Source organism: Mastigoproctus giganteus, chromosome 3 (assembly GCF_048544385.1).
Source record: "Mastigoproctus giganteus isolate SK-2022 chromosome 3, ASM4854438v1, whole genome shotgun sequence".
NCBI lineage: Eukaryota > Metazoa > Arthropoda > Arachnida > Uropygi > Thelyphonidae > Mastigoproctus > Mastigoproctus giganteus.
The window spans coordinates 94,914,129-94,931,528 of NC_143577.1; the positions used below are offsets into that span (position 1 = coordinate 94,914,129).

General features: G+C 36.9%; 1 protein-coding gene across 1 annotated transcript in view; it reads left to right on the forward strand.

Moving 5' to 3' along the window:
• The first annotated feature begins 13,340 nt into the window (after window positions 1–13,340).
• LOC150088165 (uncharacterized) overlaps window positions 13,341–17,400 on the forward strand; it is a 97,656-nt gene continuing 93,596 nt past the window's right edge. The window contains exon 1 of the mRNA XM_090369357.1: window positions 13,341–13,592. Coding sequence (XP_090225483.1) covers window positions 13,482–13,592 — 111 coding nt within the window. The 5' untranslated portion in view covers window positions 13,341–13,481. The remainder of the gene's footprint in view (window positions 13,593–17,400) is intronic.

Below are 17,400 nucleotides of genomic sequence, written 5' to 3' on the forward strand. Positions count from 1 at the left end.
ATTTCTCATTAAACTAAACTTTGTTGCTACGACGAAAATGAAGATTTTTACTTTCCTAATGCGGCCTTTGAAAAACTTTTTTTGTTTTCTAAAGAGAAAAATTGGGCTATCTGGATTGTCTAGACCAAGCTAATGCAATATTAGGGATAACGCCCTAATAGCTTGGTCTAGTTACTAATAAATTGTCCCCTACTGAATAAGTAATGTTAAATTTGATCCTCTATTATAAAGTTGCACAAGTCTGCAAAAATTGTATTTATGCTATATGAAAATAATCTTATATTCTATATACTGGAGTTGGCATAGAGAGAGAACGTTGTATTGTGTTCTTTTATTTATGTTGTAGCCTTGGACACTAATTTCTCCATCCAAAATGCCAATGCACTGCTGGAGATGTTTGAACGAGACTATTTTAAAACATCACGGTCAGCGACAGATTAAGCGAGTGTCGCTCATGGGACGATTAATTATTTATCATTAGCGTGCTGTCTGTGGAAGTTTCGAATGATTAGAGCATGCAACATCGGTTCGGAGACGAGGCAGATTCATCTGGATCATTACGGTATATTTTTAAGGTTCGCCGTTGACGCGGAAGATATATTTGTGACTCTGACACCAGTCGTGTCGTGCCACTGAGCTGTCATAACGAGGAGGAAAAGAGGAGTGAAACCAGCGTGTGACTCAGACACGTTTATCTGGAGCAGAAGTGGCCCATATAACTAAACATGCTTTATATAGACGATTGCGTATCTCCACGTGGAACTCTCTGTTTTGGGCATCCCTGTGGAAGTTGACACTACGTAAACAGTGCTAAAGAGTTACGTATACAGTATAGGCTACACGTGTGTGAATATGCTTATTAGTATATTCTTATACTACATTTTACTCATAATATACTTAAATCGAGTTATCCAATAGCATGACTTAACAGCCGATCCAGTTCTCTGTTAATCAATGTGCATTTTGAATACAATCTTGCAGTTTTTACGCATATTCATAACTCTGGAATTAAAGCTCCATTGGATAGATAGTGGCATCGTTCGTTGAAGAATTTTGAAATATCAATGTTTATATAGTTGGGACATAACACTTATTTATGAATTCCAACAAGCAATTTTTGTTTTTTTTTTTGTTTTTTAAAGGCTGCTGAAACTTTAAAGTGATATACAGGGTGTCTCAAAAATATTGGTACAAAGGTTTAGGGGAGGTAGGTAACATCTAAAAGGAATGTGAATCGCATAGGAACCCATAACCGGAAACGTCACCGTAAGTCGGTACACGGCGCTGTTCATCAGTTCGCGAGAGGGAAAATTTCTGGTTTACTCATTCAAGCAGTAGTCGCCGCACGAAGAGCATACATCGATATACGAACTGTGAGATGCAGACATGCACCTAGCGTATGGATTAGCAGAGGGCAATGGACGAGCCGCTCAACGAATTTATGGAGAACTCTTCCCAGACTGACATGTACCGGACCACCGTTTGTTTGCACGTGTGCATCAAAATTTGTGCGAGTATGGGTCATTTAGAGGTAACAGGAGTAGTGCGGGCGGACCACGTTCGACGCAAACTCCCACCATGGAAGAAAGTGTGTTGAATGCCATCCAGAATAATCCTACTACCAGCACATGTGCCGTTGCCTCTGCCTTAGGAGTGTCTCGTTGCAGTGTACAGCATGTCTGGCACGATGATTCCTTACACCCCTTGCATCTCCAAAGGGTTCTGTTACGGCTCCCCCCAAGATCATCCTGCACGTGTGGCTTTTGCGCAGTGGTTTCTCCAAGAAAGTTTTCAAGACTTAAGTTCACGGATGAGGCTTGTTTCATTCGGGAAGGCTTATTCAATCAACACAATGCTCATGTGTAGGCTCACTACAAACCACACGGTGTGCGCCCCCATGCGGCACAACATCGCTTCGCAATAAATGTATGGTCGATGACTGCTTAGTCGGCCCATACCTGTTACCATCCCGCCTGAACTCCGCTAAATATCGGATCTTTCTTGAACAAGTTCTACCAGAGTTACTTGACGATGTTCCAGCAAATGTGAGATGCAACATTTGGTTTCAACGTGACGGGGCGCCTGCTCATTATGGAAGGTGTGTTCGTGACCATTTGAACAGGCGTTTTGGGAGTCGATGGATTGGCCGTGGTGAACCCGTTGCCTGGCCCCCACGCTCACCTGATTTATCGAGCCTTGATTTCTTTCTGTGGGGGGGGGGCTCAAATCTATCGTGTATGAATCGCCCGTGGAGACGGAAATGGATCTCGCGGCGAGACTCGTCTGCGCTGCTGCTATTGTCAAAGAAACTCCAGGTGTGTTGGACCGTGTCTGCCAATCCATTCTGCTTTGGTGTCACGCATTCATCACGTCTCATGGTGGAATCTTGGAGCATCTGTTGTAACATCATGAAATGCATCCGTCTCGTACTCCATTTTTAATATTATGTCAAATAAATGTTTGCCACTAATTACTGTCTTGTGTCATTTCTGCTACTACTTTCCCGTCACGTTTCCGGTTATGGGTTCCTATGCGATTCACATTCCTTTAGATGTTACCTACCTCCCCTAAACGTTTGTACAAATATTTTTGAGACACCCTGTATATATATACACACAGAGTGTCTCAAAAATATACGGCATAACTTCAGGAATGAGTTCCTCATATGTAGACAATAAAAATATTTTATATCAACATAGTTTCGGAAATGCTTGTTTCTCGAGTTATTAACCAGAATGTCCCGCAGGTGATTTCCTTCATCACAAGGTACTGACAGAATCTGGTGGTTTTCCATTCCGACCATGTACTCAAATAAGGAGCAAGCGGATATGCACTTTATGCACGGTTTGGCGCGGACGGCAATGCTCTGGAGGCTCATCGTTTGTACCACGAAAGGTTCCCAGAACGAAGATGTCCAGACAGGAAAACGTTTGAAGTTTTCCATCGCTGCCTTTGTGAACATGGGACCTTTACACCTCATGCTGCCGACAGAAGACGACCAAGATCTACGACTCCTGAAGTAGAGGAGAAGATTTTGGATGTTGTGCATGCCACTCCTGGAATCAGCACACGCAGAATAGCAATGCAACTGGCTGTTCAACGTTCTACTATTTGGAGAGTGTTGCGAGAACAACAACTGTATCCTTACCATCTGTAACGGGTACAGGCCTTGTCACCAGCAGATTACCCTGCGCGAGTAATGTTCTGACAGTGGTTCTTGCAGCAATGTACAACTCCTCACTTTCCTGCCTTAGTGATATTCACAGATGAAGCACAGTTCACACGAGACGGAATCCAAAACTTTCACAATCAGCATGTATGGGCTGAGGAAAACCCACATGCAATTCATCCATCACATCACCAACAGCGGTTCAGCCTCAAAATCTGGGCAGGTGTTTTTGGTGATAAGTTATTTGGATCCCACGGACTTCCAAACAAACTCACAGGGCAGGCGTAAAGAAATTTTTGGAAAACAACATGCCTGATTTCTTGGACGACGCGCCACTGATCATTCGTCAACAAGCACACTTCATGCATGATGGCGCTCCCGCATAGTTCAGCCACCTAGCCCGCAATTACCTGAATCGAAGGATTCCTGGTCGGTGGATAGGTAGAGGTGGACCATCTGCCTGGCCTCCACGCTCCCTGATTTAAACCAACTAGATTTCTTCTTATGGGACAATTTAAAGTCATTGGTGTATTCAACTCCGGTAGCTGATGTGGAAACTCTCCGCAATCGTATTGTGGCAGGTTGTGAGACAATACGAAACATGCCAGGAATTTGGCATCGTCTTTGCGAGTCCATGAGACGTCGATGTGAGGCCTGTATTCAGGCAGAAGGTGGACATTTTGAACAATTACTATAAGGTGATGCGAAAAGTTAAGTATCATAGACAGACCTTCAAAAATCGGAAACCAAGCATTTCCGGAACTATGCTGATATATGAGGAACTCATTCCTGAAGTAATGCCGTGTATTTTTGAGACACCCTGTATATATATATATATATATATATATAATGAATAAATTAAAAGTAAATAATAAGAAATACAAAAAGATGGAGAAGTAAATAACACAAGGTGCCGAGCCTAATAGAAGGAAGTAAGAAAGAGAAGAGAATGAGAAATTAAAAGAATGTTAAGAACCTAAAAAAAAAATTAAATTATATAAAATTAATGGCTGAATTAACAAGCCAATCATATGTACATGAGCTGAAAGGGAAAAAAGAACTTAATCAATCTTAAATAATAGAGAGCATCAAAATGAGGGTGGTAGGAAAGGCAAATAGGAAAAAAAAAAATATATATCTTTTGATGCAAACTAAATAAAATTGGTACATGGATCATGTATTTCATCAGGGGACTACACCTGATCATGTACATGAAAATAATGCTTTAATTTAATTTAATTTAATTACATACACTGCGTTGGAGCTACCTTACTTATGTTTTTGGAGGTTTTATCTCCCCCCCCCTTTATATATTTTTGTTATATTTTAATCTTTCCTCCACCAACATAAGTTTGTATAGAAACGCAGTGTTTCGGTACATGATCAAGTGTGGTCCCCTGATGAAATACCTGATCTATGTATCAATTTTATTTAGTTTGCATCAAAAGATTTTTTTTTCTCTTTCCTATTTACCTTTCCTACCACCTCATTTTGATGTTCACTGTTATTTAATATTGATTAATTTCTTCTTTCCCTTTCAGCTTATGTACATATGATTGGCTTGTTAATTCTGCCTTTAATTCTATGTAATTTTATAATTATTTTTTTTTTTTAGGTTCTGTAACATTCTTTTACTTTTAATTTCTCATTCTCTTCTCACTTTCCTTCTATTAGGCTCGGCACCTTGTGTTATTTACTTCTCCATCTTTTTGTATTTTTTATTAATTACTTTTAATTTTATCATTATATCTTCTTGTATCCTTTCTTTGCAGGATTCAGGTGCAATTCCTGTTTCTCTCTCTCTCTCTCTCTCTCTCTATTTTCTTGCTTTTCCCTTTTTCATGCATACTATATATATATTATTTAGAGGAATCTTTGTGCTAATAGGAAACCACTTTAATGATTCAAATAACCTTTTATTAGCTTCTATCACCTCAAGAACTGTTATCCAGTCTGCATCTCTATACAGCAAGAGACTTACTATGATCAACGACCTTTTTTGTTTTATTTATTTATGTACGATATAATGCAAGTATAGCTATTATCAATTGAGACAGAAATTATTCCATTAGAGGCTGCTAATTCCACTGCAGAAATTGAACACTACTGATTTGTACATACACATTACCTTTATATGAAGGCTATTCATTCCTAAAATTAATATTCCTAAAAATGTGTATATATCACCAGCTAGTAACGACGATATAATTTTTAAATTTATTTAAAATTATCCCCTAATTAAGTCCCAACGTCCCTTCTTGCTAGATTACAGCAAAATTAGCCCCCCTAATATACTTATTAAAACCCTTTAAACGTTTTTTATAACTTTATTATCTATAATGTTACTTCATTATAAGCCACTTCTTCAGCTTTCATAGCCTATGTAATGGTGGTATGAGGTTCACAGAAATAGATTCCACTAATTACTTTTTTGCGTTGATAGGGGTTGGTAGCCTCGAAGTACCTATCAATGTATAAAGACGATAATTAGTTTTATATATTTTTATATCTATATATTTTGCATAAAATGTATATATGAAATTTGATTAATATATTTTCCCCTATTTAATATGCTTAGATTAATATTACTTATCACGGTCCAATACGGTAGTATCAATTACATCATCGTTTCTAGCTGGTGATGTTTATTCACATTTATAGGAATATCAAATTTAGAAATTATTAGCTTTTCTACAAACCCCTAATATATATATATATAATCATATATACAGTACTTTTCTTCACACAGACTATATACGAACCTGGTCAAGAACAGAGTTTAAGAGCATATTATGCAGGATTCAGGGCTAAAACTTTAAATTCTTAGTTGAGTGACTTTTCGCTCCACATTACTGTGACAGGTGTGATATGATTTCTTGTAGTCGAGCAACTTCAAGTTTCCAACTGTAGTGATTGAAACTGGAATATGAAACACAATCACATAGCAATGAACAAAATTTAATTTCATTTGTATGGGTGTTTGCCCATTACAAATTCTCCAGAATTTCTTTCGCCAAAAAATATCAAAAAAAAAAAAAAGGCTTAAGACACAACGATAGCGAAGTGGTCAGCATTCAGATATAGAGTTAAGCATGCCTGGTGGTTTTTTTTTGGGGAGGGGGATGGGTTCCAAACATGAGTTATTACAATCTATATTACTTAGTATTGTGCATGGGCCGAAAGTTGAGAAGATGTCTGTTGACATTGGACTTGAATTTCTGTAGATTGTAATTTTCAGGAAAAAGTATGAAGAAAATTTGTTACAGAGTTGGATGAATAAATGAGGAAGAAGAAAAGCTGGATATCTGAGTTTGAAGTTGAACAGTAAAAGGGTGTTGACTAGTTGTGGCATGTGTTCGGACTGCTTTGGAAGGGAGTGGGGGTATTATAGAAGCCAATTCAGAAGAACAGTGTCCATGGAAGTATCTATAAAAATGCATGCAGTAGAAAAAATGTCTATGAGACAGAGTGTGGAGAGACTCTGTTAGAGATGAATCATTAATTAACCTAACTGCTCTCTTTTGAATGGAACCTAGAAGCCTAAAACATGTTTTGGGGTGCACCGCCGTAGATGTGGGAACAATATAGATGCGGTTCCATGGTATGGCGGATTTTCGATTTTAAACGGTCTGTAGTGAACAGATGTTTGGAAGAAAATAATGCCGAGATCGAAAGTGAAAACCGAGTTTTCTAGATGCAGAAAAAGCAATAAATATTTGTAAAATGCTTATGCTAAGACAGATTAGAAGTCAGGGTAATTCCCATTAGTGATATATGATCTTGCCTAGAAATAATCAGCGTCATCAAAGATAAGCATAGGAGCAGAAGAATCCTTTTTTGGGAGATATAAGACAAGATTGAGTTTTAGAAGGATTGAAATCAACTAAGTTGTCTCTGCCCCACTGGAAAATTACCTGGAGGTTAGCATTTAAGGAATTGGTAGTGGGTATTCGAAAAGTTAAAGCTGTTTGTGCATGGAAAGATTTCTCAAACTGGAAGGTGGAATGCAATGTGCTATCACCAGCAAAACTGGATAGGATTTCAGATCAATGGAAGATGATCATTAATATACAAGAGGAAAAGAGTGGGAGAAAGAACTGAACCTTGGGGAAGATTAGCATTAGTGGAGGAGAGAGAGAGCCAACTACCATCACCTGCACTGAACGGTCAGAGAGAAAACTGGATGCCCGATTATAAAAAAAAAAAAAAAAAAAAGTTGGTAAACCATATACACCTAAATAATCTAAATAAGCTTCCATAAGATGGAAGCTTATTTAGAAGACCTTTAGGTTAAACACAATCAAAAGCCGCGAAATATCAAGCGCAACTGCTTAAGTTTCACCAAACTTTTCCATTGAATTTTCCCACAGATGGGTAGCATAAGCAGGAATATCTCCAGTGGATCGATATTAACAGTACACATACTTGTGATCATTGATTATTAGAAAGTTTAAGAGTTGGCGGTTGATTGATTTCTCCATTAATTTAAAAAGAGTGCAATAGGACGATAATTGGATGGGAGGAATTTGTCATCCTTTTTAGGAACTTGCTGGTTATGGGAAATTTCCAAGTAGAAGGGAAAAAACCGGTGGAATAAGAAAGAGAAAAATGGCGACACAGAGCACGAGTAAGTTCAAGAGCACAGGTTTTGAGAGCAAGTGGAGAAATACTATCAAGACCTGGAGCTTTTTTTAGCATCTATATTGTTCAAAATCCTTCTGACATTTTTTTGACGGAAGACTACAGGTCTTCTGTGGTCTTCTGTTGATGGAAGAAAAGTTGGATGCTAGCAGGTCAACTTTATCTTTGGCTGAAGTGGCAACAGAGCCATCTGGTTTTGACAGAGGTGGGAATAGAGATATGAAAAAGTTGCGACTAATAACTTTGGCAAAAGAGACCAGAATGCTCGGCTATCATTAGGGCAAGAAGCAAGTTTTCTACTCTTAGCCTATTCGAAATCTAGTTTGGATTTATTAATAACTACTTTACAATTTTTGTGAGCTTTGGTGTAGGTAGAAAATGAACCGGGAGATTTGGACACTATTGCGATATGCAACATTGTTATCTTGAACAGCCTTAGAACATTTATTGTAAAACTAAGATTTAGATAAAGGATGAGATTTTAAGGTAGCGTGTGGAATAAAGGATTTCATCCTTACAAGAATTTCAATGATGCAATCTGAGCGAACGTTGACATCATAAGATTTCTAACAGTAATCCGACCAAGGAAAAGAACAGTAATCTCGCAGATCATCCCATTTTGCATTCTTGTAGTGCCAAACAATACAAGGTTAAGGATGGTCACAAGAGAAAGGTTCCATTGGAGAAGAGACCATCACCAAGGTGTGATCTGAGGTGCCTAGAGGACCACTCACCTCTATTGTGTACTTGAAGGGTTATTTGTGAGAAAAACATCAAGCGAGTTGGCTGAGTGGTTAGGATTGTTTTGCATTCTAGTGGGTATATTAACAATCTGTGCGAGATCATTAGTAATGCAAAAGCCGCAGTATCTCAACAAGCTGGGTTCGCGTAACTCGAAAATGGAAGCCAGTTGGAGTTGTCAACATTAAAATCACCAAGGAAAATTACTTCACTGTTCAGAAAGTTGGACTGGAAAAAGTCATGTTTCAAAGAGTTCCAAGTGATTGGTAGAGTTGGGAGGACGATAGAGGCAACAGATGAATTTTAAAGAATGTGGTAGAGGAATTTTAAGTCACAAACGATCGAAAGGAGGAGAATCCAAATTTCGAAGTCTCTGATAGGGAATATCAGAACGGGCATATGCACAAGTACCGCCTTTGAAGCGAATAATTCGGACAACTTAGAAGAGCAGTTGTTGAATCAACCGATAACTGGGATTCTCTCAAAAAAAGTACACGGGGTTTGATAGACTGTAAGTGGAAATGGACATCATTGAGATTAGAACCGAGTCTACATATATTTGTGAAATGAATGAGGAAGTGTGTGGGAAGTTTAGATATTTTCGCAGATAAAGCTGTTCTATTAATTTGATAATTCGCGATATATTGAGTAGTAAGAAAAGATGACAGGGGTACATGCTGTATGAAGTAATGAAATTTTTGGACATGGTGTACACAATGCAAGAATATACCCAGCTCCTTGACAAAACGTGGCCTCGACAATGTCCCCGCCCCCACACACATACGCACTATTCGGACTTCCTCCTCTACCTGGCAGAGTAGAGACAGCAAGATCATACACTAGCTGATCAGGAAGCCTCCTAAAGAGTTGCCGATAGGTTCAGTCCGTTGGACTAGCTAACGGTTCGCCTGCGAACACCGTTTTAGAGCTGTACCCTCGAAATGTAAGGAAGATTGGATCTCGCAATTATGTCCATCATAACCTCAAAAGACATCAATCACTCTGCATGATGGAAGAGATGGCAGGGTAGCCGGAGCTTTACTCTGGAGACTAATCATGGGTTCCACGACTTCAAGCCATTGAGTTCATGTTTAAATCCACGCGATATCGCAAAATACACTAACATTCTTATAGTTTCTATCTGCAAACTCTTCTGACCTTTAGTGGCCGTTCTGCATCATGAAAAGAAAATTCAATGAAACTTTAAATGACTATGAAGTCAAAAATGAAATGAATTCATTTCTTGCTTTCTTAAGAGATAGATCGCGAAATTGAAGGAATATAAAGGAGACAGCCAGTGTTTAACAGATTATATTAACAGTAAACTGTCTAGAAGCAAATGGAGTTTTTACCAAATTAGTTGGATAGAATGTGCTGAGTACATTACAAGACATGATGATGATAAATACTTTATAAACTGAAATATAGTACAGCACTTGTTTTTCACTATCCAATTCGTCTTAATTGTTAGATATACGATTTGGAAGTTGTATTTTAGCTCTTTTATCTGAAATCAAATTCTTTACTGTTAAATTAGATTTAACAGTCTTAAACTTTCATTTTATCAGCACTGTAAGTATAGGGTTTTTATAAAACCCTTTCCCACTTTTAAAAATTAATAAATCGAAAACGATAGGTCATATCGAGAAACGGGTTTTGCGTTGTAATGACGATAAATAAAATAGTTCGAAGTTTTACCAACAATGGCTAAGAGATTTATTAAATTCAATAAGCAAATTAACTTTGCGTTCATTATAAAAAAAAGAATAATTTGCAATCGGAGAATCTGAATATTTGCTTGTTTGGTCTTATTATTCATCGTAAAGATAAAATGAGGAAAAAATGATAAAAGGAGGGAAAAATTGTAAAATAAAAAAAAACCTTGAAAAATCGTAAAATAAAAACCAAAAAAAGCTAAACTTCCAATAACTAACGTTTCAATTACATCATATTCTTATTCTATAGATGCAAACTTAAAATTATTAATTAGTTTAATGGATTATTATCCATTAGAAGAAAATTTTATTCAAATGTGGCAGTTTATTGAATGGAATGTACTTGGTTATAAGTTACTAACAAAGCAACCCCTTAAAACTAAATTACATAGAATGCTAAAACAGAGCAATTTTTTTGTTTATAATGGACTGAAACCAATCCATATTTCAAGGTATATATATTTTGATTTATAGGATAATTCTCTTGGGTATCAAAAAGATATGAAGAATAAGAGCGAAGAGTGTTTAAGTCATGACTATCAATTTTGTAAGTTAAACCTTTAAAGTCATTATATTCCAGCGTATAAGTCGACTTTTGAAGGTACAAAAATTACCTCTAAAACCATCGGTCGACTTGTACGCCAGGTACACAATTCACATGCACCAAAAGAGATATTATATACCATATATTCCGGCGTATAAATTGACATTTCGAGCAAAAAAACTAGCCTGAAAGTTTTAAGTTGACTCTTTCATCTATCCGACCTTTTTTGTGAAGTTGAACAAAAACCGCTGCTAAAAACTTTTATTTTCTGCATCGTTTTGTTTCTGAAAATAGTCATCGATTTTAATTTATGTTTTACTGTTATACACCACCAAGTGAGATGAAAAAGATGTCCATAAAAAATCAATAAGCGAATATATAAATATTTAATCATATATTAAACATATGATTAAATATGGTTATATATGTATATATAATTCAGATCTTTCATATATGTTCAATATATGCGGAAGATGTCTGTTACAAAGTCGATACGAATGATATTTAATCAATCAATCAAATTCAACTTAACTCGATCAATCAATCAAAAATCAGTGCTGATTGATCAGTCAATCAAAAATCAACTTATCAATCAATGGTACATTTGTATTTGGAATAGTACATTTCTTCACTGGGTACGGAATCAGTGTGGATTCGGACATGTTCATTAGTTGGTAGTTGGGCCTGTTCAGAGATGACGGAGATTCATCAGGTGGCATTTGGGCCTGTTCACAGGCGGTAATTGGAGGCACCAGTTGCAATTATTCCACTTTCTGACAATTAAAGTTGATCCCATGCACATTTTCACACATTTGATTATCTGGGGTTGATATGTCTGCAGGTTTGAGTGAAAAGGCTGGAGAGTCTTTTAGTGTATTTTATTGATTTACGGTGTAATGCAAAGACATTCATCTGATTGCTTGCTATTGCTTAAAGACACTTTTTTTAGAAACATCTTTAAAATGTGCTTTTGTGGTTCATCAACTTTCTCCATCACTGGCCGGTCTTGCTTCCATATCTAAGGTGCAGCCATGTGTTTGCACTGCGATGTCCTTTAAACAGTGTTTAGGATCAGAATGTGTGCCGTTGAGAGTATAAGGATGCTGATTATACATGTGTACTAGGTTCGGAATATCATAACTGCTATCAGTTATACAGAATGTTATTTTCTATTACTCTTAAAGGAAGGCTCTGTAATAATCATTCTACTCGTCAGACCCTTTTCTAGTTTCATCTTGAGGAGTGGACATTTGTGTTAGATGCTAACCAGAGAAACAGCATTTGCCTAGTCGGGAAGTCATTATCATAAATTGTGGACTGAGACTAATTATTTGTATTATCCGCCCTTGGGCGACACTGGTTAAAAATAAATTTCTCCGGAATGTTCTGACATCTTTATATTCAGTACTGAGCTACTCCCGTGACCCAAATTATTCTGGCATTTTCCATTGCTTTGTGACGCATATCTTTATGATATGCGTCACATACCAATATTTTTGGGTATAGCGGGTTTCTTAAACCCGAGTCATATTTACATAGGCGTGACTGTTCAACGTGTTATTATACCTGCGCAAAGAAATCAGAATAAAAGAAATGCTCCAATACGAATATGCATCCTGAGGTGGGATTGTCTATCAATTTATTATTAATTATCCATTAACTCTACTTACAAAAATTTATGAAAAAGTGAGCTACAAATTTTTTTTTTCAGACATGGAACATTTAAAAGCGATGGGCAACCATCTCCATTCTATGTGAAATTATCTTTTTATTAGCCGTGGTTAGTTTTCAAAAATAGCAGTCTGAAAAAGAAAAACGTGATTTAGTGTCTGAAAAACTGTAGTTAGAATTTAGTACTTAAGTTTGGAGCCACGGATGCACAATACTATATATAATATGCCATAAACGTTGTAAAAATGTGGGAGGAAGGATTTGCTTTATATTTATTTCGGTTCCTAAAATAAATGAGTTCAAAGTCCTCTCTTATAAGATATTAAGATTCATGAAACTTATTTATGAAAGGATGGTGTCATTATCGAATTATATTTAGACAATTTTTAACGCAGCAGTGGGATTAAAAAAAAAATAGAAGTGGTTAGATAGGAATGTACTTTGATGTTAAAGGCCTTTTGGAAATCAGTCCACTTTCTATTTATATTAGTTCTGCGAAAGACGACGATATTCTTCTTGGAAGGAACAAGAACCTAGATGGAATAAACAACAGCAGAATACGGAGCTGAATTATACAGAATTCAAACTTCAATGCTGGTGAGTCAGGAGACCAGAACGTCTTCCCATTATTCTATTAATGTTTATAGATAAAGAAGGGGAAAAAGTTGCTAAAAATGAACTGACAAGAAGGTGAAGAAGAAGAGAGAGAGGATACCCACGTGCTATTTCTGAAAGCTCCGAACAGCGTCTCCAAGGTAACGTGCGCTATCAATGTAGTACACATCACCTTTCCGATGATGCAACTGAACTATCGTCACATCCGCCATTCACACCCAAGAATGTGAGACAAACTTCTTTCGACAGAAGAGATTTCTGTCGCATGCTCCAGACAGTAAAGACGAATAAAGACAGTCGGGCGAACGATCGACAGGCTAATTACTAGCAATTTTATCGAGTTTAATTTCTGACTTTCGAGCAGTTCTTTATTATTTCAGACGCCATGTCATTTCAGAGGCCATTTTTGATTTCGTTGAAGCGATCAGATCCCCAACAACCATGGGGATTCCGCTTAACTGGTGGTCAAGACCAAGAACCACACATGATTTCGAAGGTAGGTTTCGATATTTATATTTCTGCATTGACACAAGAATGATTGCATGAATGAACATGGTTAAGGATTAACGATGGACGATTCTCGAGAATAGCCTCTTGAAGAACATCCTTGGGAATATTCTCTATTCACATCGCTATTGAGGATGATTCCTCAAGTTATTTTGAGGAATTATTTCTTTTAACGTAGTTATCCTCTCTCTCCCCCACCCCCCTCCCACAGGTACCTTTAGCTTGGCTCCCCCAAAGCCCCGCTGATCTTATGTTGATGGGTGCATTGTCAGAGAACCTGACTCCTCAACTGATTGTAATGAATGCATCGAAATAATACATAAATCCCGTTCCAATTAAATGTTGGTATTAAATTATTAATACTTGAAATATTTACGTAAAGAAGTATTGTTACTCGAGTTGTCTTTCACGTACAAAATGACTCGAAATGAGTCAAGTTTGATTTTAAAAAAATGTACAGAACAAAAAAAAAAAAATTGCAGCAAAGTTAACAATGCAAAAATATTGTGACTCAGTGTTATTACATTATATAATTTAAATGAAATTAAAATTTCGTGAAATTTTTTTTATTCTGCTCTCTCATGACCAGTTTAACTAAATTAACTATACCGTACACTTCAAAGCTTTCTTTCTGTAATTCTTATTTAATGCAATTATTAATAATTTGATAACTCCAGGACTGGCAAAGGTGTTAAACACAAATGTTCTTTGCCACTAACCGAAAACAAATATAGACTTTTTAAAAACAGGCGAAATTAAGTAAAAATTAATGCATTTATTACGCATAAAAACAAATGAAGCAACGGTTATCGAATTTTTTTTTTTTACTGGCTATGATTCTAAGTCTGGATCTGCTTTTTTTTTTTTTTTTCCAGTTTAATATTTTGTACAATTTAATATTCATACCATATTAAATATATTGAATGGCCATTAACAAGGAACTGGTCTTTTTTTTTTTTTTTTTCGTTTTTGTTACAATACTCTCTTCTCAGACAGACTGTTGTTAATAGCAAGCTTTTTGATTTTTATAAGATGTAATTAAAAATGCTTATTCGACATAGAATATTATTTCTTTACAGCATTATAGTACCCTGCGATGCCCTTATTCATGGAATATGCCAGTTCATTAACCTATTCCTTGCAGATTTAGCACGCCTTAAGTTAACTTAACCTACCAAAGTTGGTTCAAATAATTCCACCTCGTTTGCTTGTAACAGCTAGTACGATAGCTGTAATGTCAAGTTGGTCATAAGGTAACACGTTGAAGCATAATTTCTTCACATCCTTATATTTTATATATACGTATTATTAAAAAAATCTCATTTAAGGACGCTGGCTTGATGGTTAAATCAGATAGACATCTTATTGAAGACCGAAATTTAAACTATTTGGTAAATTAGACATTTTAAATCTGCCTTAAACGATATTTAAAAGCAAATGTTATCCTGTATAGCACATTTTCAAAAAGGTCCCGGAAGATTTATTAGGCTCATCAGCATCTGTGGCCACAGCGCGTCATACGTGTGGCTAGTGTGTACGCTATCAGAATAAAGTAAACATACAATAACACTTGCAATGATTTGCTCAGAATAAAGTTTGTTTGGGGATTTATTAGGCGCATCAGCATCTGTGGCCACAGTGCGCCATACATGTGGTTAGTGTATATGCTATCAGAATAAAGTAAACATACGATAATACTACATTAGATTTATTAAAAACGTTTAACTTCTGTCCAGATGTAGTGTATGTCACCTTGATTTAATCTTCGCTACAAGTAAACAAGCTAACAAATCAGAAATAAAATAAAAAAATCCTTAAAATCTATATTTGAAAGACTATCTTTTGTGTTTAGACACTGTCTTTGTGGATATATTCGACTACCAGAGCTTCACCCCACCTTCACTTGTATTTCGTCTCCATTGTACATCCTGATGGAATCTCTCTCTCCATACCCTTTGCAACATTGCTCAGATTTCGTCGGAAAAAATCCAGGTGAGAATGCAAACAACATTCTGCATTGGCATTTTTATGTTAGCATCTTCATGTTAACAAGAAAGCCATTCACTGCAAGGTGAAACGACTGTCAGGCATTCCACTCGCTCAGCATCAGCTATTTTATCGTCCAATTCTTGTGAAGCCAACATCTGCTTTTCTTGTGGGCTCAATAAATATTCCACCTTTCTCTTTTGCATCAGGCTATTTTAGATGCTTGGATTATATATGCTTGAAGGTGTCATCTTGAGAATCAAAATGTTTCAACATATTGTTTTACCTGTCCCAGTTAATAAGGAGCGGTAGAAGCAAGAATTTCAATTCTGGAAATTAGTTAACGTGTCTCCCGTAGTGCTAATCTACTGTAGTAGTAGTAGTAGTAGTAGTGGTGGTAGTAGTGGCATGTGATGCAAGAAAACAAGTGTATGAGCTTATGCAGCATCAGCCAAAAAAAAAAAAAAAAAAAAAAAAATCACACCATTCTCTCCAAATGCCTGTCCAGTTCCTCCTTAAATTTATTCAACCTATCAACTTCCACAACGACAGATGGAAGTTTGTTCCAGCAATTAACCACCCGCTGGCTGAAGGAAAATTTCCGCACATCTATTCTACATCTGTCCTTTCTTAATTTGAATTTATGCCCTCTTAGGTTCGTAATCTGAACAAGTGGAAGGATCCCATCAGAATTCAGCGTGCTCAACCCATTCAAGGCCTTATACACCTCAATCAGATCACCGTGCAGGTGATTACCATTGATTACCACCCTGTGCTGCTATTCCTCAGAGATAGAAAAAACAAGGGAACTTAGTGAAATCACCTTGCAAACCCAGAAAGAACATCAGTGTCTTGAAGCCCTCACAGACATCCCATTTATGTTAGTTGGTTATTTGGTTTTTTTAGGAGCATTAGCAACTAAGGCCATATTGCTCTGGGAATATGCAGTGGTCATTCCCTGACCTTTCCGCATCCTCCGTATTTGGTGGTGACGGGCTCGAACCCCGGTCTAATCAAGAAGCGTGTGCTACGCACTGCTGCTCCTTCCCACCTGGCTATGGAGGCGCCCATTTATGTTAGTCATACCTGATCTTCTCTAACAGATGCTCCAAATTTTATTTATCGGTATTCTTTAATATGAACCAGAGTGAGAAAAATCGGGAATATATATTCGCATTGCAAAGCAAAACAGCTTTCAAACGCTTACTTGAACTCTCTGTGGAAAGGCACTACTTTTCTGGATGGTAATTAATACCAATTTTTTAAATAAACACCAGCCAATCAAAACAGCACGGCGTTAAAAGCTGCATTCATAACATGATTTTTTTCTGTATGTGAAAGTTTTGCAATCTGATATCCAGTAGATTCCATTTTCTTTTAAACAAGGTGTCAGGAACTCATCAAATGCTTGCTGATTACGAAAATGTGGAACTTTAATTGTACAGCTTCTAAAGCTGTAATCCAAATTAAATTGCTCATCAGATCCATCATCTAATTCTGAAGCCTTCTCTGGAGGGTGTATTGTGAATTGGCAGGGCTTCATTGTATGGCAGGAAGAAATAGAGAATTATATGTTGGGATACGCTACGGCTTTTCAACCGCAGACTTTGTAGACTTTGATATATCCATCATACGAAAGTAGTAGGCGTCATATTGGTGGGCTCTCTTCACAGTCGAGGTATAGCAAAAGGTACATACATGATTATCATGAAACCATCCTTTTATTGTTCATCTGCAAATGGCACAGCAGGAAATGAGGTGTTTGAAACTTGTCTCGATCATCCATAGGTTACATATTTACTGCACTGCTT